The sequence below is a fragment of the Nyctibius grandis genome, chromosome 16, assembly GCF_013368605.1.
Source record: "Nyctibius grandis isolate bNycGra1 chromosome 16, bNycGra1.pri, whole genome shotgun sequence".
In the NCBI taxonomy this organism is placed as follows: Eukaryota; Metazoa; Chordata; class Aves; order Nyctibiiformes; family Nyctibiidae; genus Nyctibius; species Nyctibius grandis.
In genome coordinates, this window is record NC_090673.1 from 2,252,870 (window position 1) to 2,278,615 (window position 25,746).

The 25,746-nt window shown below is 45.4% G+C and overlaps 1 protein-coding gene across 4 annotated transcripts; it reads right to left on the reverse strand.

The window, feature by feature from the left end:
* Nucleotides 1-61: 61 nt before the first annotated feature.
* GSN (gelsolin) lies at nt 62-25,518 on the reverse strand. Of its 4 annotated transcripts, none has more exons than XM_068414194.1 (17): nt 25,463-25,518; nt 11,459-11,660; nt 10,339-10,493; nt 9,058-9,219; nt 8,676-8,825; nt 8,302-8,391; nt 7,216-7,348; nt 6,682-6,770; nt 5,640-5,855; nt 4,694-4,827; nt 3,852-3,942; nt 3,201-3,371; nt 2,137-2,311; nt 1,739-1,863; nt 1,111-1,188; nt 743-803; nt 62-440 (listed from the first exon to the last, which is right to left on the reverse strand). In XM_068414194.1, the coding sequence occupies exons 2-17, from the start codon at nt 11,649-11,651 to the stop codon at nt 271-273; spliced, it is 2,193 nt and encodes a 730-aa protein (XP_068270295.1). In that variant the 5' UTR covers nt 11,652-11,660; nt 25,463-25,518; the 3' UTR covers nt 62-270. The 4 variants fall into 4 exon arrangements, with proteins under 4 accessions (XP_068270295.1, XP_068270296.1, XP_068270294.1 ...); XM_068414195.1 differs by lacking the exon at nt 25,463-25,518 and adding an exon at nt 24,938-25,093; XM_068414193.1 differs by lacking the exon at nt 25,463-25,518 and adding an exon at nt 24,721-24,762.
* Between the last annotated feature and the right edge of the window lie 228 nt (nt 25,519-25,746).

The window sequence follows — 25,746 nt, forward strand, 5'->3', positions numbered from 1 at the left end:
TCTACAGGTTCTGTTTAATGTTTTCTTCTTTGTAACAAACCCCACCATTTTTATTCTTCACTTATTCCATACAAGCTTTATTGTATTAAATATAATCAAAGCAAGAGTAGGGTCACTGACTGGTCATGGTTGTTTTTGGTAATTATTGCACAGCTAATTGGCTATTAACATCATTGCCTTGTTAACATGCATCCTGCAGGAGGAAGTAGCTCTTGAAGGCACTGAAGGCACTAAACTTGCTCCATTTAAAAAAAGAAAAAAACTTGTTACTTAGACATCCACATCTGCCATGGCTCGCTCCAGAGGGTCAACAGCCCAGTAGTCATCATCCCAGCCCAGGAACCAGCCGGAGAAGGTGGGCGGCTCAAACCCTTGTTTAATGACCGTGACTGGAGTTCTCTTGTCCCGGCTGGCCGGATCGGTTTCGATGTACCGTTTAGCTGGAGACACACAAGTAGAAGGAAATCTCATAGAGTACAAATCTCAGGGAGCAACAGCTTAACTGTAGCTAAATGGATGCTAGAGAGACAAGTTCAGAGTGTTCATGTAAAAAAAAGAAAAAAAAAAACACAAAAGTTTTCCCTCTATGACTTTATCTGCACCTGGTAGAAGATCTCTCTGATCACAACATTGAATTTTATGTTGTGATTAAAATACGTTTCTCAGTGTATTAAATTGCCTGCCTTATCAGATAGTGGGAAAACAAAAACTGGTTGGTTCAGAGAGGAAAGAGTGACATTACCAGATTTCAGTGCCTCTGTCTTTTCTTCTTCCTGGGCATCTTTCCCAATCCATACAAAGACCTAAAGATAAAAAAAAAAACCATATGAATTATTTCAGCAACAATCGGTCTTTTTATGGAAGAACAGATAATTTAGACAAAGTCTCAGTGAACGGAGTGTGACACAGAACAAGAACGTACTCGTGCTGGTGTGCCTGGACTGTTGACCTAGGGGACTGAACCTGTTGGTAGGTAATGAGAAGCTTTTTGACTTTTTGATGAAAGGACTCCAGCACAACAGCTCTTCCAGCTGTTGTAATTTGGGTCTCCACCTAGAGCCAATTTGTGCCCATTCTTTGCCCCCCTTTCACTAGGTAGTTGTGCCATACCTGATCCCATGTGTCAAGGAGCATAACATCATCTGTAGCAAGGTCATCCTGAGTCAGATCTCCAGGGACTTCTTCAATCTGGAAAACGTAAGGTTAAAAGATGAGGACATACTTCAAGCGCCATTTTACCTTTACAGGAGAAATCCAGTTCACAGAGGTTCTGGTTTCACCTCTGGTCAGTGACAGTGGCACTAAGCCAGCCACTGGCACGGTGTTTGACCGTGCAACTCGGGCTATGTCACAGAAGTGTTCTTAGACCACAGAACACAAAATCAGTCTCTGTCTGCCGAGAGAAGCTGCCCTTCACTCATGCCCAGGGCTTGTCATGCTGCCTCTTTTTACTTGAAAAGTTCATGATTTACAATTTGAGGAGTCTGAATGCCAGTTGTTAACCAGGGCAGGACCAGTCTGATGCTTCAGACAGTTGCTGTGCTGACACAACAGCACAATAAAACCAGCTGGTGTCTCTGCAGAAAAATGGTGCCAATGATTTCCTTCTGGAGGCAATGCCGTGAAGGAAGGTGAGGTGTAACAGCCTGTTGGCTGGTTCAGAGCAGACTGGGACGGAGTTTCTCCCAGCTTTGTCAGATGGACGTTGAATTAATTGACTATCTTCTTAGATACTCACAGTGAAGCGTCCACTCTTGTTGGAGCATGCAAAAAGACGAGGGGGATGAGCATCCATCTTCTTGTCCTTCAGCCGGGGAGAGGTACGGTAAGGAGCTTTTCCACCCAAAGCTGCCCAGAAATTATCTGAAAAAGAGAAAAGAGATTCTGATGCATCAACTATTCATGGAAACGCACAGCAGCGGTGTGGTTTGGGTAGGACTTGAAGCGCTCTTCTGTGTCAGAAAGTCCCAAAGGCCATGAGTGCGCTGTTAAACATAACGATATTTTGGAGAAGCCCCTCTGTGCCCATGTCCACATTTCCTTGTTCTGGGAGGCAAGAGAAAATATCCATGAAATAATTACTGAGAACGTGCAGCTACACAGAAGGGACCTCAGGCTCCATTGTGCCTCCCTCACCTGGCTCTCTGCCCTCAGAAACCTGGACTGGGCGAGCTCCCAGGGTCTTCAGCAGCTCTTGTGCTCCTGATTTCTCAGCGTCGCTGGCTCCTTGGCCAACCCAAAGGTAAGCAGCAGAGGGAGTTTTCAGGACAAAGGCATCATTGGAGTTCAGCTGACTGGCAGTAGGATCCAGCTGAGAAGGAAGAACATTGCACGTGTCAGATACAATTGTCCTCTACACAGAGCACGATTATTACAAAATAAAAATCAGTACCTGTCATTGGATAAACCGTGAACAAGATGTTCCATACAAGCATGAAGGCTATAAGACATGCTCTATATTTGCCTGTATCTGAGTGATGAGTTAGACTTAATCATACCAGAAGAATAAATAAACGTGTGTTTCTGTGTGTAATCTACAGATACACGTGACCTATGGCAGGATGCTGGGATCTGTCCTTGTGCCACTCTTTATGGTTATGACAGGAGATTTACGAACCTGCTGGGGCTGGTCAGTCATTAACAGAACTCCCTCTGTCAACAAGGACATGCCATCTTGAAGATAGAAACTTAGGAAGTTGCTGCAGCATAAAACAGTGCTCTTGCCTCACCTACAGCTATCAACCAGGATTTACTCTCTCTTCTGTTATTGTACAGGGGGTTTTTTGTGTGCATTTTCTTTCAAAGGAGTGGGGCTCTTAACCTACGTCCTGGCACAAGTTCTGTTTGCATATAAGGTATTTAGCACTTTCTCTTCAGCACTGTTGTCACACAGGCTTAGAACAAGTCACAACGGCCAGATCTGAATGGTTTTCAACAGTTTGAAAATTATCATAGTATGTAGGGTGCAGTATCTTGTAGGGACTAGAGAAAATGGGTTAAATGTATTCAAGGCGATAGTTATCAACTAATTAGAAAATAATGATTATCCATGGGAAAAGAGGACTCTTAACAGTTTGTAAAGGTTTCAAAGTGTGTTTCGGTTACATCAGCAAGCTCACTTTGGCCCTTGTTCTGTTCAAAGGGATCATGTTCCCATCACAGCCGATGCACATACATGGAAGCTGACTCTTTCCACGTACCTCTACTGCTCTGGTAGCTCCCGAGGTGCTGGATCGGACCTGGAACAGCCGGGTTTCTGCAGGTGCTGTCTGGCCTCCTTCCCGAGAGGTTCCACCCTTGTAAACAATCAAGGGCTTTCCACCAAACATACTCATCAGATGAGGGGGCTCTTTTCCTTGCACTACTCGTTTCTAGAGAAAAAAAGACTTGCTGTCAGTTTTAAGCTGCTGCTGAAGATTAGCACAAGATATACTAGAAATGGCCTTTACAAGTGTCCTTCCAGCTGGAATATTCATACAGCACCCAGCTGGGCACCCAGCTTAGCTACTACCTCCCACACAAAAACTGACCAGTGTTTAAACTGAGCTCTCCCAATTGCCATTTCATTTTAATTGGTGAGTGATCCACTGGCACAGATGTAACAAGTAACAGCTGTAAAAAACCTCCTGCCTCATACAGGCTACTTGTAAAACTTCCCTGTGTAACAGCTGGAGTGGAGGTTAGGCACAGAGCCTCCTCGTAGCACCTACACCGTGGCTGGAGGCTGCCACTACATGACTGGGTTTCTCCACTGCAAACTGGTATCATATAATGGTGTATGTATCTTATTTATTCCCACAGTGTTGGGTTTTGGTTTTTTTTGTTTGTTTGGCTGTGTTTGGTCTTTTTACCTGCACAGGGCTGCCTCCCAGCTCCTCGTCCAGCTGTACTGTGAGGAATGCAGAGGTTGCAATCTCATCTTGAGTGGAATCTGCACCCTGCCTGAAAGACAAGGCAAAATCTGGGTTTTATTTTCAGCCCTTTCCCCACCACACACACACCTTACAGAGATCAAGAAGAGGTAAGGAAAACTTTTGTTACCAAACTTCCGCAGCACTTCACTCAACATGAAGGAGAAATTCACTATCTTATATTGTAACACTGATTACAGAGGGAGATAGGAACGTTTTCTAGATAATAAGCAGACTCTTTCGTATCTTCGTGCCTATCTCCCATTATCTTTCTGGCAGCTGGTTTAAAAACATGCCTGTTGGTACTGCTATCAGGAACTACACGTGCAGCCCCCACACAGACTGCACCCTCTCTGCTTGCTGAGGAGCAGGAAGGCGACCACTGTGAGACTGCCCACCGAAAACCTCCTCCTTAAGGGCACGGTCTGGGAACTGTAACAGCCACCAGCTGAGCTGGCAGAGTATCAAAGGTTCATTCCAGTGGTCTCGATAGATGTAGGAACTCTCCAAAAAGAACTAGAACTTGAGCCAAAGAAGGGACTAACTACTACTGGGGGGAAAAAAAAATGCTAGCACAGTAATTTGCCCTGTTGTCCCACTTCAAAAACATTCCAGACCTCTGGTAGTGGTTTGTTTGCCAGGGAAGATTATCCAGGGTGAAATTTTATCCCCCAAGGATCCTCTGTAAGCAGGAACCAGCAGCAATCCATTTTCAAAGAAGCGGACTCTCAGCCTCACATAGCCCCAGTGTTCCCTGACTTGCATCAGGAAAATTTTCTTACCAAGTGTAAATGATCTGTCCCTGTTTGCCAGCGTGCTGGTAATTGTACAAGATGATATAGCTGTCCCCTCCGTAGAACTGGCCGTACGTTGAAGGATCCACTGGCACTTTCTCTGAGCCTTCTATTCTCCAAATCTAGAAAAGGAGAGGAGCAGAAATATTCCGAGTTCAACATGACAGCAGAAGAAGCAGCCTGCCCTGTTCTATTTTCTTCCCAACCGCAGCCTCCCAGACTCACGGTCCTGCAGCCCCGCCTGCTGGGGAACGCCGCTGCAGCCTGGCACCCACGGCGGAGCCAGCCCTGCGAGCAGGGCACACGTCACTTAACCCTATTGTGAGCCCCAGACCTCGATGGATTCACCAGAACTGTCAGAACCACTGGAGAAAACACGAGTCAGACTCCTAACACCGCCAGCACTGATGCCCCTTTTGTATCTGACATGATCATTTCCATTTCTTTCAGTCAGACGGTCAGGAGTAGAGCTTTTAGGCTTTACTGGGGACTTCTGAAAGGTCTAACGCTGGCTAGGACCTCTGTGGGCCTTTGGACAGTACTCAGCCCATCTCCCCCACTGCTTCTATGTGCAAATGCATGATTCCAGGTGCACGAGATCGGTGTTCTGAGACAGTCACTCATTACACACGTAATAGCAACAGCCAGAATAACAGGGAGGAGGAATGAGGAGAAGTCTGGGTCCACACTGCTGGGTGAGGCATTGCCCCCAGGGAAATTTTGGGGGCAAAATTAACAGCTCATCTACACCACTTAGCTGCGGAGCTCTCAAGACCCTGCTGGTATTTCTGGTGTTAAAACTTCTCCCAGCATTTATGAAACTGCAGTGTTGATGACTCTCAGGCCCCATTTTTCTCGCTGCTCTTGCAGAAATGCCATCAAGTAGCAATGAAAATTCTAGAAACCTTCCCAAAGGGATTCTGACACTGCTCACCTGTTTCCTGCCAGAGCCATCATCCTCCATTCCGTGCTGGGCAGCCATGGCCTTGGAGGTGTGCAGAGTGGCAGCATCGAACGGTACCTTCTCGATCTTGGCAACGTGACCAGAAACGTAAGCCTGCCCCAGCCCTTCTGTCTGGTCCTTGTCCCTCCAGTTCTTGAAGAATTGCTTAAACAAAGGTGTCTCACCACTCTCAGGGAGGACTTGGACCTGAAAGAAATGAGCCAGCCCATGAGGAGCAGCCTTGCCCAGTCATCCCACACATCTCCAGCTCTGGCTACTCCTTGCTTCATGTGAGCCCTGGTTTCAGGCTGACAGAGAATTGCCTGGTACAACTCTTCTGAGAGCACAGCAGTGAAATGCTTGGTGCCAAGATGAGGTACTAAGAGCAATGTCAGGTCTCCCTGACGCCATGATCACAGACACAGCAATCAATACCACCTCCAGCTATTACCATACTGGGCAGATTTTTCCCAAGAGGAAAGACACATCACAATCCATCTGTTTTCTGCTGCTCGTGACCAGTACTTTGAAGGGATCTGTTTCTTTCAAGCCAGTGATATTCAATCTTTAAGCCTCTGTCTAACGACACCTGGAAGGTCCATACTCTCACACCCATATGGGTCTAAATATGCTATGGGATGCCGAGTCAGTCTCAGGTGAGCTCTAAGGAAGGCTGGAGGGATGTGAAGCCCTTAGAATCGTCTCCCTCAGAACAAGAAGGGCAGGTTTATCTACACCTTCTCTTTTTCACTCTTTGGAGAGAGGTCATGGAAAAGGTAAAAAAGTATCTGAGAGGAAGAGATGTTAAATACAAGTTGTGTTGGGGTCAATGCTATTTTAAGGACAGTGTTAGCCCAGGAGCAACACTGCAGTATCTCCCTGCAGAAGAGCAGATCACCCAAAACAGGACCTACTTCAAAGACTGCTAGTGACACTTCATGTGAGCCACGCTCTGGAGTCAGTGGCCTCTGTGGCAGAAAAGTAACCCCAGTGGTGTCTGGGGGTTGGCCATCGGCGGGCTGCACGTCCTTACCTGGGTATGTTTCGGGTAACCCATCTTATCAATGAACTCCGAAGCTGTTTTCAGTGCTGCCTTCTTCTCTTCAGAGTTGGCACTCTTGCCTTTAATGAAAATAGAGAGAAAAGAGGTCAATTTTTTAAAAGTTCTGCATACCCAGAGAAGAAACTGTCCCAGGTCCTTCTACCTTTTGCAACAGTAGACTGGCCCAGCCTTCCAACTAGATGATGCCAAATAGCAAATGACAATCTCTGTTATGCTTTTTTGCAATGGCTGAGAACACACAATTGCCTTTCTACCTAGGATATTAATTTAATTTTTTCCTCCTGGTTTCCAGGACTCTCCTTTTAATTTTCTACACTAAAGACTCTGTACCTCAGCCCCTGACATTTCAGATGAGAGTGCTGTTCTGAGATTCTTAATGCTATCAGAACTTGCCCTGAAAAGCACCACCACCATCAAGTGTATGCTCCCCTACCCTCTTGAAAGAAACAGGGATTGGTAACTGGATGAAGATCATAATCAGTTTCATCTGCATCTCTGTGGTACCTTTCCAAACAAAGATCTTTCCATCTGTGCCATGGTCCAGAATGAAGCAGTCATCTGTACTCAGGGCTGCCTGGGAGAAGGGGTTCTCATCTGCCACCAGGGAGACTGCCATGTTCCCAGCCCCATTGGAGACCTGTGATAACACAGCATGGAGAGGAGATAAGGCACCGGCTGTTCCCTGCCAGCTTCATGGCGATAGGCCAAAACTCAGGGAGTGGAAGGGAAATAAATTTGAATGCATTGGCTGCTTCAGGCACTATTGTTTTTCAAACAGGATACCTTTGACACAGCAACAGTATGACAAAAATGTAACACTTACTCTGAAGATTTCAAGTACTTCTAGCAAAGCAGATGCTGCTGGCACCAAAGAAAGATTGATCCAAAATGGTAAATATCCTTGGTGCACAAACAGCAAAGAAATATCCTCTAAAGCAACCCAACTGCACTCAAGAGCTGGAGGGGACAGTCTTGCTAACTGTGAATAGGCCTCCCCGTGGCAAGTGGGTTTAACAGTCTGAGTTCCTGAACTTCCTAATGGATAAAGGTCCACATCACAAACCATCTTGGCGGATATTCACCATATCATTACCAGAGACTGCTGTAGAGAAGATTCCTCCCAAAAAGTCTGTGATGTTCTTCTACACTTATACTAGCTGATGGCAAATGTTACCTTCCAAATCATTGCTTCATCATGCTCACTGGACACAGAACGGGGTAGATCCCGGTTCTGAGGCTCACTATTTCTAGTTCTTTCCTGTCATCTTCCTAACACAATGCCTGATAACACAAAGGAAAACTCCCTTTTTTTCCCCCATTCATTTCACAATCTGCCTTTCCCTCAAAAATTCCTGGACAGTCCCAGCTGTCTGACTACAGTCAAAAGTGGTGATAAAGACAACAGAAAGCATGGGGGTGTGCAGTGTAAGCAACAAGGTTCACACATAAAGCTTCACAGAAAGCTAACAGCAGAGTGAGGCAGAAGTAGGACTCAGCTCAGCTCAGCTCCTCTCTGCCATTCCAGCTCCATCTAATTGTGCAAAGATCACTCCATTCTCCACAGGGTTATTTGTCAGGGTTTCTCGTTACCTTGTAGAGCTTAGCCAGCTTTCTATTGGCTGTATCCGTTTTGATATCATCGGAAGCTCCTGGTGGCAAACTGGGCTTTGGTCCCAGGACCTGTGAGAGAGAAAAAAAAACATTACCAGCCAATCCAAGAGGACCTCTGTTCCCCAGATGCTCCTGCCACAAGAAGTAGAAGAACCTTTTAGATCAACAGCAGTGAAAATATACTCTGATGGCCCAGCAACGCAGAGGACCAAGTCTGCATGGAATGGAGTGTTTATACCACTAACCCTTCATCTGTAAAGACACACACTACTGAGCATATCTACCCATCCAACCCATTCTTCCACATACCACCCCTCCCACTCCAGCACAGAGAAATGGATGAAGTGAGTAACCTGAAGCATTTCCTCCCGCTCTGATCCGTCCTCTGAAACGTAGACCCTGGCGCGACCATTCCGCTCATTGTCCCGAATCCCCTTGGCCAGTACAGTGGCCTTCAGCCGTTCCTGGCGGTTGCTGTTGGAGCCACACCACTGAAAGATGTTCTGGGGGAAAAGAGAAAGACCATGCAGCTGTCAGAGCACAACAACCCCCTCTCCAGATGAGATGGCAGTGTGGCTGGGACTGAAAGATGTTAGACTGGCTAAACAGTGTTTCAGAATGCTCACCACTTGAGATAGCTTCAACACAGTGGCGGAAAAAACCCACTTACGTGAACTAATCAGACATTTTCTGCCCCTGAAAGTCTGCTAAACCTGTCTTTTACAAGGTACTTACACTGCCAAGGTCAAGGATGAAGCAGTCCCCTGTGTTGAAGCTCTCCCAGGTCACAGGGACCTCTGTCGCTCGGACTGTTCGCCTGCCTTTGACGTGCAGAAGCCTCTGCATGGTTACTTCATTGGGAACCACATGTCTGAAGCCAGAAGCCACGCCACCAGCCTGAGGGAAAACAAAGGAACAACAACTCACATTTGTGCTGTTGCTTCACAAAATTGAAACTCCTACTGAGTTGCTATCAGTGAGCAGGTTTTGCCTCTTACTGGAAAGAGGGTGAGCAGCAGCCTGCAGAGAGCTAGTTGGCCCCAGCTGGGCTTTTGTATCTACCCACACATCCCAGCTCTCCATTCCCATAGCGTCAAGGGGACACCGACACAATACAGTTGGAGATCTCCAAATTTGAAGACGATCACAATAAGTTGAGTTATTAATAGGATTTAATAGGACTGGTGGGGTGAAGGGTGTATTTCCATGTGTATTATATCTCCTGCCTACCAGAAATTATCCCAACCTCAGGATTCATCTTCTCTGCTGATAAAGAGACACTTGGCGTTACTTATCAACGTAGGCAATAGGACTCATGTCAGTTATCCTCAAAAAAAAGCATAACCAAATTCAAATGAATGAAAATAACAACAAATGAGTGGAAAATAAGGAAAACAGAAAGTCTTAGACATGAGGAAATGTAAGCACTTTGCAAGCATTTACCTGATATCACTTCCCCTGTGCCATTGGATTCCTAACAAACATAACTGTTCCTGACTGTATGTTTTTACTTCTTCTATTCCACTTTACTGCAATGGCATGGAAGGCTAAATCCCACGACTATTCATCTACTTTACCAAAACATTACACATGCTAAGGAGGTGGGCTAAGCACAGAAAAAGAGATGGGAAGGTCAAACTCCGTTACGTAAGCGGGGAGAAATTAAACCTACTGGGTAGGCGTTTCCCATTAACTCAGATTGCTGTTTCTTAAATTCATTCCAGACGTCTTGGGACTGTTCTTTCCTCTGCTTCTTGAAGAAAAACAAAACCTCGATTCCTAAAATTTCCTGGGGCTTTGCTTGTGTATTATTAATTCAGCCAAAGCTCTCCCACTGGGATCTGCTGTTCTCCACCCTCTCAGTTCCAACTCATTGAAAACATCTGTTTGAGAATGGTTTTTGAGCAACTGGGAAAAGGGCAATTCTCATTCTTCTGAGAACTGGGCAGTGGGCAGGATGCCACTTCTCGCGAACCTGATTCAGCCTGGTGGCATAAAGACCCAGTCATCACCTACCTTGTACTTGATGCCAGATTTGAAGTACCCCAGGAAAGTTGAGGACTCATGGCCTTGCACTTCGCGATGCTGAACAGCCTTCCCATGAAGGTAGTCATCCATCTGGACGGTGAATATGGCAGCTGCCCCACGCTCATCTTGAGAGCTTTCATCTCCTAAGAAATTAAAAGGCAACAACTTGGAGGGAATGCAGGGTTTCTGCCTCTACATTCAACTGTGCAAAAACACCAGGGAGAAAGCAGATTACTGGGGAGTTTCATTCCAGGAAGGTCTGCAGAATAGCTATTTCCAAACTTTTCTAACAATGACCCCAAACAGCAGTATAAACTGCATACTTGTCTGGCAGGCTTGCAATACCATCATAACTGCTGCAGCCCCACTGCTCCACTGCTGTCTCTTTGATAGGTATCATTCACTTTTCTTTTGCCATTTCACCCTGTCCTGGAAGGAAACATGCTATGGAGCAAACACACAGACAGATGAATCTGCAGGAAGACATTATCAGGCTTTATGAAGGCTGTAGATACCAGTGGGGCAGCAGTTCTGCAGCAGTTTGCCTCTCTGGAGCTCTTTGGTGTGGAAAACCTATTGACAGATGGCAGATACGACAAGCCACCATGCAAGTGTCTTACATAGCTTTAACTATGATATTGTCAAGAGTCCTGGTCTTGCAGGATGTGGAGAAAGCCTTGCCATGTCACTCAGTGACATTTACTGCAGAAGGCCAGTTAGGAGGTCTGAACTTCAGGGGGAAAACTCCCACTCATTGAGTCAGAAGGATAACAACCAACCTCCATCCTTTCAAACAGAAAGGATTTCAGCCACCCTTTCATCTGAGATCTTATCTTCTCTGCAAGCCTCTGGAGAACAGGGACTTGTTCTGTTATCTTGATCAGAAAAAGCTCTTTCTAGGTACAGAGATGGCCGTACTCACTATTGCAAAACCACTTCAAATATTTAAGGTGAGTAGCACTATATGCACCCAAAATTGCATTCTCACTGTACTGCCAGTTCTGCTTTTTATTTCCTTGGGTGACACTTACTGGACAAGGCCGGTGCAGTGAGAGGAAGAGTTCACTTTGGGCTCCCAGTTCAGCAGGGGCACTCCCATCACACTTACCCAACCAGAAATGCAAGTCGTACTGGAGGTTCCCACTCCGCTGTCTGATGGTGTTCAGCACCAGGTAGGAATCTCCTGTGAAGAAGTCTCCATACAGATTTTTTGGCACTGGTACCAAATCAAATTTCTCGATCCTCCAAATCTGAAGGCCAGGCTCCTTCCCAGCCTTCGAGAACTCAGCGTGTTCCACCATGCTGACAGGCTAGGGGCGAGACAGAGATTGCTGTTCAATATGCATAGTACAAGGAAGCGCATGTTTAAATTATATTGCTTCTGATCTCTTAACTATTGTTCCAGGTAACAAGTTTCCTTTTTTCTCTTGCACTGAATTTTGAAGGAAAAACAAAAAAAGGCAGGGCTGGGGCGGGGGGAATGTCTCTCAATTGATCACTCTTAATTTTCACTTCCAATCAACTCTGCTTCCTGGCTTATTCCTGACTTACTCTTTCCTAGACTCTCTTTTCTCTGTTTTTTCTCTACCTCTCCTGATTTTACTCTACATTTTTTCTTGACTAATTTATAGATTTTTAATATGGCACATAAGTGAAAGACTAACCCCCTTGCTGACTATTATTTTCTATAAATGCTGCATGACATTCAAGACTGTAGGACATAAACCCCTTTTAACTACACACGTTGTACATCTCGCACAAACATTATTTACAGTTTTCCTAAAACCTGTGTTACCTTATCCAGCTCTTTCTGCAAAATGTTGTGAATAGCATCAAAGAGTTAGAGAATTAACAGGTTTCTTGTCTCTCTCCTGCTCTGACACGTTACTTCAGTACTTCTGTGTAACTATTCCCTTATAGGAATTACACTAATATACACAACATCCTGTCCTAAGGACGTTGCAATTTTGGTTTAATATGTGTATTGTCATACTAATGCAATGTATTAACAATATGCAATCCGTTCTTTTAACAAACATAATGAACACTTTTCTATAACTATATTATAAAAGAATTCACTTTGGTAAGACTGAAAGGAAATAAAACATTTCTGTCATAGTGGCAAAGGAGGTTTTTCCGTATATCACAGCATGCCTTTGAGTGGTATCAGGTAACAGGGAAGAAAAAATTAAAATGTTATACAGAAGCATCCAGTATTTTGACAAAGAAGATGATAGTTCACAGTAGCTGATGGACAAAAGTACAATACGCTCAGCTTTCAAGGCAGAAATAAAGAATGTTACAAACTAGAAAGCAAAATAGCGAGTTAGCTACCAAAGTGATCCCTCAGCTGAAATCAGACATCAAAGATGGAAAACAAGGAACTTCATCATCATGATCCCAGTCAGCCTGACTTCTTTTCTCCCAAATTCCCACTATAAAATTGGACAAACTCCTTACAGAGAGTTAAAAGAGAGTGTGACTCTTATAAGGAATTGAAAAACAAAAGTTTTTCAATGTTTAATTGTGATGTGAATCACTTACCACAGCTGAAAGCACAACAGCTGCTGTAACAACATATCCAAGCCCTGCCACCGACATGGAGCTAACACAGTCCAGCTTCAGAGCCATTGTGCAAAAAATGGTGAGAAAAAGGTAACTGAAGTCCTGTTTGCCCATTTCTAACGGCAAATGGGCTTCTCCCTTCTCCTGCAGGAGCTGCAGGGAGTCCCAGCTCCCTCCTCCTCTCCCTGCTAGTGAAGAGGAACCGCAGAAGCCAATCTTTTATCAGGGACAAACACACCCACTCCCTCCGCAATACAGGGGCGTAACGTGTTTGTGCACACAGTCCTCTTTGGAAGTCTCAGAGACTCCTTCAGCCATTTACAGACACTCAGTCCCAGCAGGGAATAACCCAAGACAATCTGCTATCCATTACGTTCAAACAAGCCAAATATCTAGTCATAAGGCCAATAAGAGAGGAAGAAATTAAGAGACATCAGCAACAGAGGCAACATTTTGTCAGCTGAAAACTGCAAATAAATGGAAAGTTGATGAGACGCAGAGGAACAGCAAGGCTGTTCCAGATGGCAAGGGCTGCAGAGATTTTGGAGACGAGAACAGCGAAGCGCAGAAAGGACACAACTGAATAACCTGAGGATGGAGGGAATAAGCCCTCATCTCTTTGAACTTGTCTGAGGAGCAAGATGCAAAATTCAGCACTTGCTTTGTGTGTCTTGCACCTGAATGCAATCTCCACACAAGCCACTATCAGAGTAATACACTCTGGAGGGGTTTGAGATGGACCAATATATTTCAGCTCACGCATTAGCAAAAGGGCATTAGTAGTGTGGCAGGTGACAGTACAAGAGCTAATTCAATAATTTCACAAGCAAATATTTCTGAGGGTGTAGCAAGACCCCGTGACAGCAATATAACAGCCATCAAACCTATGCAGTTCAATGCAGTTACAACACAGTATGGCTCATGGTAGCACACCAACGATCTGCCACCAGTAAAGAGCTTGTTCTTCCAACCATCTCATGCTTCAGCAAGCCAATCATCTATCACATTTTCCAAGTGTTGGCAGTAATTAAACTGTGCAGTAAACTTTCCCTTGCGGCACCCCAGGAACAGAGCAGCCCTATGCTCTTACCAGAGGGTGGCTCCCGGAGGTGCAAGCAGCAGTGTCTGCGATACAGCGCCTGCCAGACGCTGCCCAAGGGATGCGCAGGGACCTGCCTCAGACACGCTCTCTGGTCTGTGGCTAGGAATATCCTGGAAAGTCAAACAGGAATGCTAGGAGGAACCTAACTAATGCCTACACGTGGTCATGCTGCTGGTTATTCTTTTCTCTTAACGCACCCAGGGACGAATTACTGACAGTCTGAGGTTTCCACTTTCAGACTCTCTTAAATAAGGGGCTTAAGGATGCTTAAATAAGGGGCCAAATCCTCTACCCAGAGAAGTCCACAGCAAAACTTTCATGAGGGAAAGAGCAGACCCCACTTTGTGCTTCCTCTGCTCTCCATATTTGCTTTCTCTCACACTGTTGTCCAAGCTGATGCATTTTGTTTTGAAACCTTGGCAAACTCTGATTTAGTTAATGTACCTTTGAAAATTTCACTGGAAATTCTCAAAATGAAATAGATAACAAAAACAATGTCTTAGTCTTGCTGGTATTTCTGGTCTCTGTGAAGGAAGTTCAGAGTGTCAGAGGTCTAAGACATGGTGAAAAAAACACTGGAACCCTGACTGTGTGCTGGGCCAGCTCTAGCACTCCGAGGAGTATGCTGCAGCATACCCAAATCCAGATGAGTGGGTTGCATAACATTAGAAAGAAATGGGTCCCTTCCAAATGGAAAAATACTTTGGACTTTTTATTAATAAATACCTGTATAGTGCCACACTTGGCCAAACTTCACAGACTGAAGGTGAAAAGACCTACAATAATCTTCTTTTTAGCATCTCATTTTAGGTTATATTCTAATCTGCAGATATAGGCTCATAAGCATATGTGATATTTTGGAAAAAAAACTTATTTGGTCTTCTAATTAACTTGGCATTTTATAAGTTTTGCCCTCAGTCCAAGCTTGCATTGCCAATTAGCTGCAGAATGTAAATACAGGCGAAAGAGGGCTCCAGTGAATAAATTGTATATGATAGTGTTCTTTGGTAAAAATGAATCTGAAGCATGTCAGAAGGGAATCAGTGTAATGTACCCCAACAGCTGGTACGGTTTATTACTGCTGTCAGCAAATGCCGCATTGTTAAATCAAGCCACAGAAATGTGTGCTCTGGCTGTTTTATTGCGGGCATACGCCAGATGAGATTGCCAGGATCCTACTGAAAAGGATGTCCTGCTGGAGACATGGGAAAAAGGGAAATTTCAAGCTGATGTTAATAAAACCGTCCAGCTTAGTCACAGAAAAGGTGCTATGCAGAGCCAACATCTTATGCAAAGGAAAGTTATTTAAGGAAAAGGCTTGGAATACAGGCTTTCAGGGCAGATGGATCATCTAAACGACACTTGGCTGCATAGTGATAAAAACAAGAACTTAAGAAGTCCAATGATTTGAGCAAACGGTGGAAGACAACAACTTCTTATGGTATCCAGATGTGCAGTTAACACAATGACAACGGGCCCAGCTGAGAACGCCGTGTAATGGAGACTGGCCTATGGAAATAATGACAGGGACATAGCCCCTATTTACCAAACACAGAACGCGAGACTTGGTACGAGGGAAGCTGACACTGCAATAGTGTGCCATTGATCTCACAGATCAATGGCAGAATTTAGAGATTGCTTCTTCAAGAAAGTGTTAAATTATTTTCCTGAGGCTGGAAGCTGCTTGCTTCAGAGGAAAGGCCAGAAAAGTCAGCGAGACCACGCAGCCCCTCTGCTCAGCAAACGTGACATTCTCGTCCCGCTGTGCATCCTCTCTGTTGTGGTGCTGTGGCAGCCCTGGGAGCTGATGATTCCACCACCTCTGATCCAGGACACAGTAATTTTCTCTCCTGGTATCCAATCTAAAACATCTTTCTTAATTCCACCCTGCAACTTGTAATAAACAGTTCTCTTTGCCTCCCTCCCTAAATACTTCCATTTATGCTCCTTACACTCATCGCTGTGGCTGTGCCTCCCACTCGTCTGTCACAGAGTCACTCTACGCCCTCATAAATTGATGCCATCAGCACTTTCACTGTTTGTCTTTAGTCTCTGAATTTATTTCTGCCAAGAAGGTGCCCAGCTCTGCACTGCTCAGATGTGGCCCAGCACAACTTTACTGAAAGGAATGTCCTGTTCCCTTCAAGAAAAACCCATGGACACAGAGCCCAGAATCTCTCACTCTCTCATCACACTGCAAAGTCCATTACAGGGAATAATTCATGCCTAGTTCCTCCACATCAAATGTACTGTCACATATTCACACCTACCACCATCTTAAGCATCTAATGATGCTATCTAAAGTATCTTTCTACGAGACATATCATCCCTGGCAGTGTTCAAGGCCAGGCTGGATGAGGCTTTGAGCAACCTGGTCTAGTGGAAGGTGTCCCTGCCCGTGGCAGGGGGGTTGGAACTAGATGGGCTTTAAGGTCCCTCCCAACCCAAACCATTCTATGATTCTATGGTAAAAATCTTTATTCTGTTAGGCTCCAGTCGGATCCTGACCCAACCTCAAACATTCAGAGCAGCTTTACCAAAGCTGAAGGAATGCACACACTCAACCAAAACATCCTCTGACTTCTGGTATTGCCAGAGTATTTCAGAACACAAAATGCACAAGATAGTAATGACAATATTTTCACAGTTTTTAAATTAAATAATTATTAAAGCAAGATTAAATACAATTGAATGGGTATAAATATGCAGTAGCCAGTTCCTCTGTATGACACAGCAAATATTAGCTTACAGGGCTTTCCTCACAACACTTTGTGCTCTGATGTTGGTAAGACTATAAAGAGCATATATATTTTTAAGCCGTTCAAAAAGGACACTGTTCAATAGTTTACTCTCCTTGCAGCTTTTATTCAGTACCTGGCCACTCACAAGAGAAAAATGAGCATAACATTTTTTTGGAGCTACAGTTAATTTGTGGCAATTCACACATGTATATACCCACAAATATAGTAAGGACTTACCTGCACGGGGCTGCTCAGGAAAGCTGGGCTGGGTTAAATGAGACTGTGAAATAAGTGGGGGCAGGCCAGCTCACCATGTGGCTGTTCTCATCTATAGCTCCAGCGTCCAGTTCATGACAGGTTCAGTTAATTTGTCTAAACTCACTGCGTAAACAAAGCCCACACAGGAGAGTCTGCAGCCAACACAATATTACACCACAGAGTATCTAAAACACCTGCTGCTTACTTCTGGAACAATTTCTGCATTTCTAGATGGCAAAGGCTGTATTTTTTAGTTTAATGGATAATACTTACAGAGCATCAAAATAACTTGCAAATACAGACTGAATTTCTAAAATATGGGGAGAACAGTAAATCTTAGTAGAGTCTGTATCCACACAACATTCATGCTGCAAAAATGCTTCTTGTGCCCCAATCCTGGTCATACCTTGGGGGCAAACGGTTGCATTTCCATCCAGCTAATTCTCTCTTTCCCTCTATTTATTTGCCAAAAATTGCCTGGAGAATACGGACTGCTCCAAAGAAACAATAATATATCTCCTTCGGAAAAGAAAGACTCCCTTGTCCCACAGCATTCCAGACCTCCTATATCAAGAGCCAGAAGAAGTAAATCGCCACCGTATTTCTGCTGCGACAACAGGAAAACCATAAGTCACTGTGTTTTGCAAGCAGCAAATCGTACAATCCTACCAGCATGATCAACCCCAACGAAACCAACGGGTTGTACTTGCGACAGTAACGCTCCCAGAGTAAGAGCTGCATTCTCCAGACCCCTAGATCAAACATATCACAAATCAAGCGACTTGCTTGCTTCAAATTTAGCTATTTCTACACTTTTCAGAGAATCTATACTTTCTGACTACCTACGCAGCCATTTCTCTTTTCTCTGATCCTTTGCTGACCCATAAAAACTACGAAGTTACAGAGATTGTGAGAGTGAACACTGCAGAATCGTTTGAGTTCTGACAATAAGAATGTCAAGACGTGAGGCTGCATAAAACAGAGGAAGGAAGACAGTGCAGCACAGCATTAACAGGTGATGACAGTGCATACTGAACATGGAAATGCTTCTCTATTCCTTATAGCCTCCTTGCCAAAACAACTCTTCAGTAAGCCACTGAAAATAAATCTGGTGGGACTTCAGCTTTGTTGCCAAGGTGATAGGCATTGAAAAATACCTAAAATGATAGATTAGATCAGTTTTCAGTCTCCAGACAGCCCTAAATTCATATACACATAAAACTATAAACAACCCCTTTCCTTCCATCCCTTGAAGCAGCTAGTAAACAAAGCTTATTTGGGACAAGGAAAATTGGCACGGAAGAGCCTCCTCCTACCCTAGCCATGGTGACTCCATAAACTATTTCAGTTCTCTATATGAGAAGCAGCACAGCTAATGGTATTCTAGCAGCTACATCTGAACAGCAGCCAGCCACAAATCCAGAAAATTCACATCGGCGTTGTCCCTTCAGCAGCTTCCTCCTTCATTTAAAATATACATCTGATTCCAAGCAGAACTCAGATCAACAGTCCTGCACACAAAGTACAGCATTATCTGTACAACTGGCAAGCAGGGTTTTGCATTCATAAGTTAAAATTCCTACTAAACCACTTTAGGAAATTAGAACACCCAGATGATTTGGGTATTGCTCACTTTTTCCAGCTGTTTGTTTGCATTATGAGTCATGTCAGCTCTATTCTGGTCTCTCTACCTTTTGAATATGATCCACTTAGCAAACACAGAGGGTTCAGCCCAATGCACCGAGGCTAAAAACTTCAACACAAAAGCCTGAGTTTCTTCTCAGCTGCACTAATGTAAATTGGGAAGATTATTACTTACATGGCAGAAACTTTTGGAGAATATATAAGTCTCCCATCTGAAACACACCCCCAGAAAATCTGCTGATACAATCAACTGTTTAAAAGCCCTACCTTAAGAGCATGCATGAGAGCTGAATCATGCACTTAAATACACACAGCATAGGTAAGTACGGGTCAGTGGAAACCACTGACTACTTTCATTCAGTTGTGAGCAAAAATGAATCCCTAATTACACTCAAATGCAAATTATTGTTCAGTGCTGAAAACATGTCTTAAAGGAGTGCTTATGTAACCTGTAAGACATACTCCAGTACATTAAAATATGTCTACCACGCCACATTATGTCCCATCGAGAGATCTGGTGGTGACAGCCAAAACACATTAACGGAGGCAGTGAAGACATGGCTTGTGGTCAGCTGCAGGGAAATGACACAGATGTTCTTCCTCCAGTCACCAGGTCCTGACTGCCTACAGGGGAAATGATCTGCAACTTCATGCAAACTGTTCCTCCCCTGAGAACTAGCCAATACATTCCTCTGTAATACAGAAGCCTGTTCAATCCATTATCCATAACCCAAGGAAGAACAGAGTAATACATCATTACTGGAGAAAAAGGGCTGGAAACCAGAAGAGATGGCCTAAAACGAGTCCAAAAGGGAAGCATGAAACACGGCCTTGCACTGCAAGTTGTAGCATCAGACACAGGCAACTAGGAGAAAGGACTGAGAATAAGCCATTGCTACACGTATGACAAGGATAAGAGAAGTACATGCAAATATTAGGGTTGCATATAAAAGATTTGTGAGTAAAAAGCACGTAGATGAAATTTTGTCTCATGCCACACTGATGCAGCACAGCACGTCCGTGTCCTGCAGCACGGCCACCACGGGGCCGGGTCTTGCTTTGCTGCAGCAGCAGCGGGAGCCCGGGGTGACTGCACAGAACTGTCTCAGTGAGCTCCTGCTTTCCAAACTACCTCCACACAGAATTTACCTTTCCATCTCAAAACCTCCACATGAGACATGAAGCAGCTCAGAATTCACAGAAATTAGTTCACTAAATAGACATTCTTCTAGATCAGGGACAATGATCAGAACACAAGGCATGGCTGAGAGTTACAACTGCCGTAGGTTTTTGGTACCTGCATTTACCTGCTGCCAGGTAAGAGACAGACCTCCTGCTATGATCAGAAGCTTCCTCCAGTCCTGCACCCAGCACACACACGTGCAGGCAGCTCTGCACTGGGAGACAGGACTCCTTCATTTCACATGAAGTGGTTTTCTTCACAAACACCCACTTTTGAGTAAATCAATGTGGAGACGTACAGAGTTATTAGAGCTCCCCTTTCCATTTTGCCATCAGTTCTCCTAACGTATGCAGGTGTAACCACGGCATTAATGACCCTGGCTTGAACAGACAGAACTTCTCATCAAGGCTCTTCTCAGCTCCCAAACCAGCAGCCACCAGAGCCTTGGCAGCGGGAGCACCCGGCTTCCATCCCCGCTGCGCGCAGCCACACGAGGGCAATGCTATAAACGGACACACCAAAACACTCCCTCCTTCCTCACAGCAAAGTGTTTGCAGCTCTCCCTCGGGTGATTAACGGAGGGTTTTTATTTTAGTTCTAGCAGGATTCAGGCTTCGGGTGTTGAGGAACCACAAGCATTCTCGAAGCAGACAGCCTGAAAGAAGGGAATGTCCTAATGGTGATAGCTCTCATCTCAGCAGCCTCCATCCATCCTGAAAGATCCCAGGATGATTCATTTCCTCCAGTGTTTTAAAGACACTGTTTTGAATTGTAGCTGTATTTTTACTGTGTGTGGAAACATTTAGTAAATAACATATGTTTAAACTTTGTTTTTGGATGGCAACCCACTGACTGACTAACTCCTAATACAGACAAACGGTTGTTTCTCCCTCTCCCAATTGTGCTGGGACATCAGCTGAGATCAGTTCCAGCTCTTCAGGTTCTCAGTGGGAGGTGAATGAGGGACAAAAGAGGAGAAGAAGAAGGGAAAGACCAAAAACACAGCCTGTAGTCAGAAAATGACACTTTGAAATGGGTAAAAGGAAAAAAAGAACTTCACAGAGTCTATACCATCTAACCCTTCCATCACGTCCCAAATTTTGATCAAAAAACCTGACAACCTGAATATCCTGACTGAGGATGCAGTTACTAGTGAAGTCCCAGTCCACCCCAAAGTGGGGAAAAACAGACAGACAAACTAAAATAAATATTATTCTCCAGAGGGAAGTGTGAACAGGCAGAACCCCCCAGAATACCAAGCAAATCAACCCATTCCAACGTCAGCGGCACCACCACGCTCCCTCAGCTGAGTGTCAGTGACCCGGCATGGCTATTCCGGTCTGGCATTTTCAGGTTGCCAAGCACTGCAAAGCACCCCAGGAAAAAGCTGCTGGAGCTCTATTTAGCTCCACTAATGTCAGAGCTCTATTTAACCTTGCAAATGCATCATCAGTGGATAATCAGAGATAAATACCTGGCAATCCTGCTGAGAGTCAAACGCTTACTGCTAAAGGCTGCTACTTCCTTTCCTAACTTCCCCACCACGCTTTCCTTCACTGAGCAGCTGTGAAGTACTGGAAGTTGACGTCTTATGAACACTGTCTGATCTGATTTCACCTATGACGGGATTTAACAGTGACATACTACCAGGCAGCTCTCTTCCAGTGCCCTGGATACACACCCAGATCAAAGGGCATACTCTGAGCGTCTCTGAACAGTGATGGACGTAACAGGACTTGTGCTACTGCAAGAGAAGCATTCACTGCCGTGATGAGGCAAGTACCAGCGGTGCAGCTGTATCTGGAGGGTATGAGCACATTGGTATGTGTACAAAAAAAGTCACCTAGCAGCGTGCCAAACAGCTAATAAGAGCCCTGATGAATCTACTCTGGCCATCAGTGTCCTTTTGCTATCAGGGAGCTGAAGACTGTAGGACATAGTGTAAATATTGGAAACTTGCCAATATGTGTGACTCCGTGGGAAGCAGAGACGAGGCAGAAGCATATCCTCTGAAATCCAGGCCTGGTGCATATAAAATCTGTTCAGACACTCCTACCGCCAGTTCATTTACTTTTATTCTCCTTACTTTAAAAAAAAAAATCTGAACGAAACCTTCAATCCAGGAAATCCCTACTCATGACAGTTCTTGACTGCCAAAAGTCACAAGGATAGACCTGAGAAAAACTGCCCCTGCATTTTTCCATTCTCTTCCTTTGTCTAAACATCTGCTGTGAGCTGCAGAGAGGAGGTTCTGATGAACCAGTGTGACAGCTTCTCTGCTCCTCTGCCCTGCGGACTGTATCTGACTGCTTTGCCTTTTCACACTACCATTGTTTCGTGGAGCCTCCTGCAGAAAAATACTTCACAAACTGACAAAACACAGTTTTGGGCTCAATAGCTGTGCACTATCCCCACCTAGGGAGTTTGTGTCTGATAATGGGAAAAAAAGTTCCAGCATGGCTCATAGCTGAGAACTCCAGCAAGTTTGTTGCTTTTATGGGAAAAGAATTAATCATACAGAGTATTTCTTTCCAATTCCCTTAGTCTTCTTAGTGTCTGAAGTGATTAATTAATGATTATGAGACTGAAAAGACAGAGACTTGAACTAATGCTGTGAGAAGTAGAACAAATGACATAACAGAGGTACACAAAGCTGCACAAAAAAGGATAACGAGGTTTTCTTCTTAATGTAAAACCTCAGTGACCTTTGAAAGCCACTGCACAAGACATCTTTTGAGTCTTGACTTTAAAAGGATTCAAAAGAGATTACAAGTGGACATATAAAATAACAATATATATAATTTGCTTTTCAGTTTAAATTTTTAAAAGGGATATCAAATACCTGGTTTGGAGAATCAGACAACCACTAATCAACAGAAATAATACACAACTTGTTACTGACAAATTGCCCATATCAGAATTTTCTGCCTTTTCATGAAAGCATTTGATAGCAATCAGGCAGAGACATATTCACAACTCAATTAGTCACACGGCAATGGCTAAGTGTTGTGAAAGTGAAGAAAAAATAAGAGCAGCTGCTTCTTCCTAGACAGTCGGAAGTTATTGCGCCCAAGCTACTTTATATCTGTGTTTAACCATCTGCAACTTGAGCACTTCAGCTCATATTTAAAAAAAAAAAGAAAAAAAACCTTTCTTTTGGTGTGAGGAGCACCAAGCAAAACTGGGAAATGGTTAGTTTGTAAAGCTGAATATTCCTGCCCAACATCCTCTTTCCCATACATGCTACTTGGTAGCAAAACAAATGTCTGAGACTGGAATTAAAATGGAAAGCTTGTATTTGTAAAGTGAGTTGAAAGCAGATATAAATCCTGAGTAATAAAATACGTCACAGTGCTATTTTAAGAACGGTTTAGTTCCCACTGGCACTCTGTAAAACACCCAACCTACAACAAAAAGTTATTTTATCTGAACTTGGGGTGGGAGGAAACATTGGCTCAGTATGGGTCTTTGAAAACAGGTACCTGCTGCTTCTTGTTCTGTAGGAGGGCTCTCACCTCCTCTCCTCCCCAGAAGCAGCACTTAGTGACACTGCTGACCACACTACGAACTCAGTAAGTGGTTGAAGCACTCACAAAAGCATATAAAGGATCTACAAAAACAGCCTTGTAATGGAACATGTCAGGCAGCCAGTGTTTTAGCCAGAGCTGGCAGCAATCCCCCTTGGTAACATTATCGGAACCATGAAACTCGATTGTGGAACGCTATCTCACATCCCTGCTTTGGTGAGGAAAGGAACAAATTCACAAACGTGTTGGATTCGTGCCTGTAAAATCAAAGTTGAAACTAGCAGTAGTATTTTTGCTTTGTCACCCTTTAGACATTCAGAAGCGGCCAAAGATTGATGGCTAGTTCAATTTCCCCAGTGTTTTCCCCATAGCACTGGAATTTCATCCAGGTGGAGAAAGCCTGAGAGCAGGAGACATTCTCCTGGGGACACTGCAGGTACTTAGCTCTCACTAAAACGAATTGTTATCTAAACACTCAGACAACCACTGGAAAATCCCTCCCTGTATTTAAACACTTTTAATAAGTTTACCATCCACCTATGTCACCGATGAGGTGTAACTATAATTTCTGCCCTATCTTCATGCTGAATTCTAGTGAAATCCATTGAGCTGGACTTCTCACCACTCCAGCAAGTCAGTCCTGCCATGGGGCCCGTCGATGGTACAGATAAACTAATGCTGACACCCAGGGTTGGTGCAGAGGACACCACTCTCATTATCCGCTCTGGAGGTGAACAGCCGAGTTCAATCCAGAGCCTGAAACCACACCTAGCACATATAGTGTGGGGTGGGCAGGGAGGCGGCTGTAACGCCAGCAGCAGCCATCCTGTGGAGCAGATGTTAAACTGGGCTGGCTTCTGCTTCTCTCTGCTAGTGGTATGGGTTAAACTTCCATCTCTCACCTCTTTGTAGTAGGGACTACAGAATAAACTCTCTCATGGACAAGATGAGAGAAACCAGTTGCAATAGCCAAGGTTGTGTGACACCTATTCCTCGGTACTTGGGTTTCGCTTCATTTGCCCAGACGGGTGTTACACAGTATTCTGTAAAACAGTTGGAGAAACCTAAAGGATGAGAGATGTTTAAGGAACCCCCACCCCCATTTGGCGCCAGAGTAGGACACCCTAAGCTGAGCCATGCCATACCCCAGCAAAGGAAATTTTTTTTGCTGATAAACTTGCATCATGCAGAAAGTTGGTAGTGGAAAATGGAAATTTTAATCATCAGTGAGAAAAATAAGAGACTTAAGGGGAAACAATGCTAGTATCATCCTTGTTAGCAAAGTCGGATTTTTCAGATCCAAAAGCAAATAACATTCAAAGCAGTTTTATTCAAAGAGGATCTACTTACTAATGAGGCCTCCTTGAAACAAGTCATCCCCATAACTTTTTTTTTTTAAACACTCTTCCTAGGAAACATTTTAAATACGTTTTAAGTGTCTACATTTTTTGAATTTCTATTCAAATAGAGCTTTCAAACATTCTTCCCCCAGGCAAAGAACCAACCAAACAAAACCCCCACAGTTCCCATCACGCCAGGGCCTTGCCCTGGCCTGACCAGCGCTCACCGGCCCCCGCAGCCCGGCGGGCTGCAGCCCCCGCTCCTCGCCGCTGGCTCCCCCGGCCCAGCCCGGTGGTATTTTGGCCCTTCTTTCCCCGGGGTATGTCACCGACTTCACCGGGCGGGTGAACGCGCCAAGCCAAGCTCTCTGAAGGACCGCAACTGTTAACCTGAGGCGCCGCAAAGTTCGAGGCGTTGTGCTGATGGAAGTCACGGAGACCGGTCACGCAGCCTGGCCGCCGTCCCCAGAGATGCCGTGAGGAAACGCACCGAGCCGGGACCCAGGCGCCCGCCTCCCTCCTGCGAGGGGCTGACAGCCTCGGGGCGCCCCCGCCCGCCGTACCCCCTCCCACCGCCCGCCCGGAGCCGCCCCGCGCCCCCTCGGCGCGGATCTCGCGGCTTTCCCCTCAGCCCAGGCGGGGGCGCGGGGAGGTGACGCCCCCTCACGACCCCCTCAGCGCCGCCGCCTCTCCCCGTCGGGCTCCCTGCGGCCCGTCCCCGCGCCCCCGCGGGGCGCCCGGCCCGGCCGTACCTGGCGCTGGCGCTGGCGGGGCAGAAGCAGCTGCTGGGAGCGGGGCCGGGCGGGGCCGGGCCGGGCCGGGCCGGGCAGCCCCGGGGGCGGGCCGCAACTCGCCCCCGCCCCAGCGCCGCCGCCCGCCGGCAGGGGGCGCGGCTGCCGGTAATGGCCGGTAGCGGCGGGCGGGGCCCGGCCCGGGGAAGAGGGCCCTCCGTGGCGGTGAAGCCAGAAACGTCGTCGGTGCCGCCCGTGATGTCCCCGGCGCCGGTGCGTGCCTCAGCCTGCCCGGGCCCTTGGCC

Excerpts from the sequence above, each read along its gene's own strand:
- GSN (XM_068414192.1), bottom strand. The coding sequence starts at position 13,029 with ATGGGCAAACAGGACTTCAGTTACCTTTTTCTCACCATTTTTTGCACA. Across the intron at positions 6,771-7,215 it reads AAAGATCTTTGTTTGGAAAG|GCAAGAGTGCCAACTCTGAA; the intron begins GTACCACAGAGA and ends TTTTCATTAAAG. Across the intron at positions 1,864-2,136 it reads TTCTGAGGGCAGAGAGCCAG|ATAATTTCTGGGCAGCTTTG; the intron begins GTGAGGGAGGCA and ends TCTCTTTTTCAG.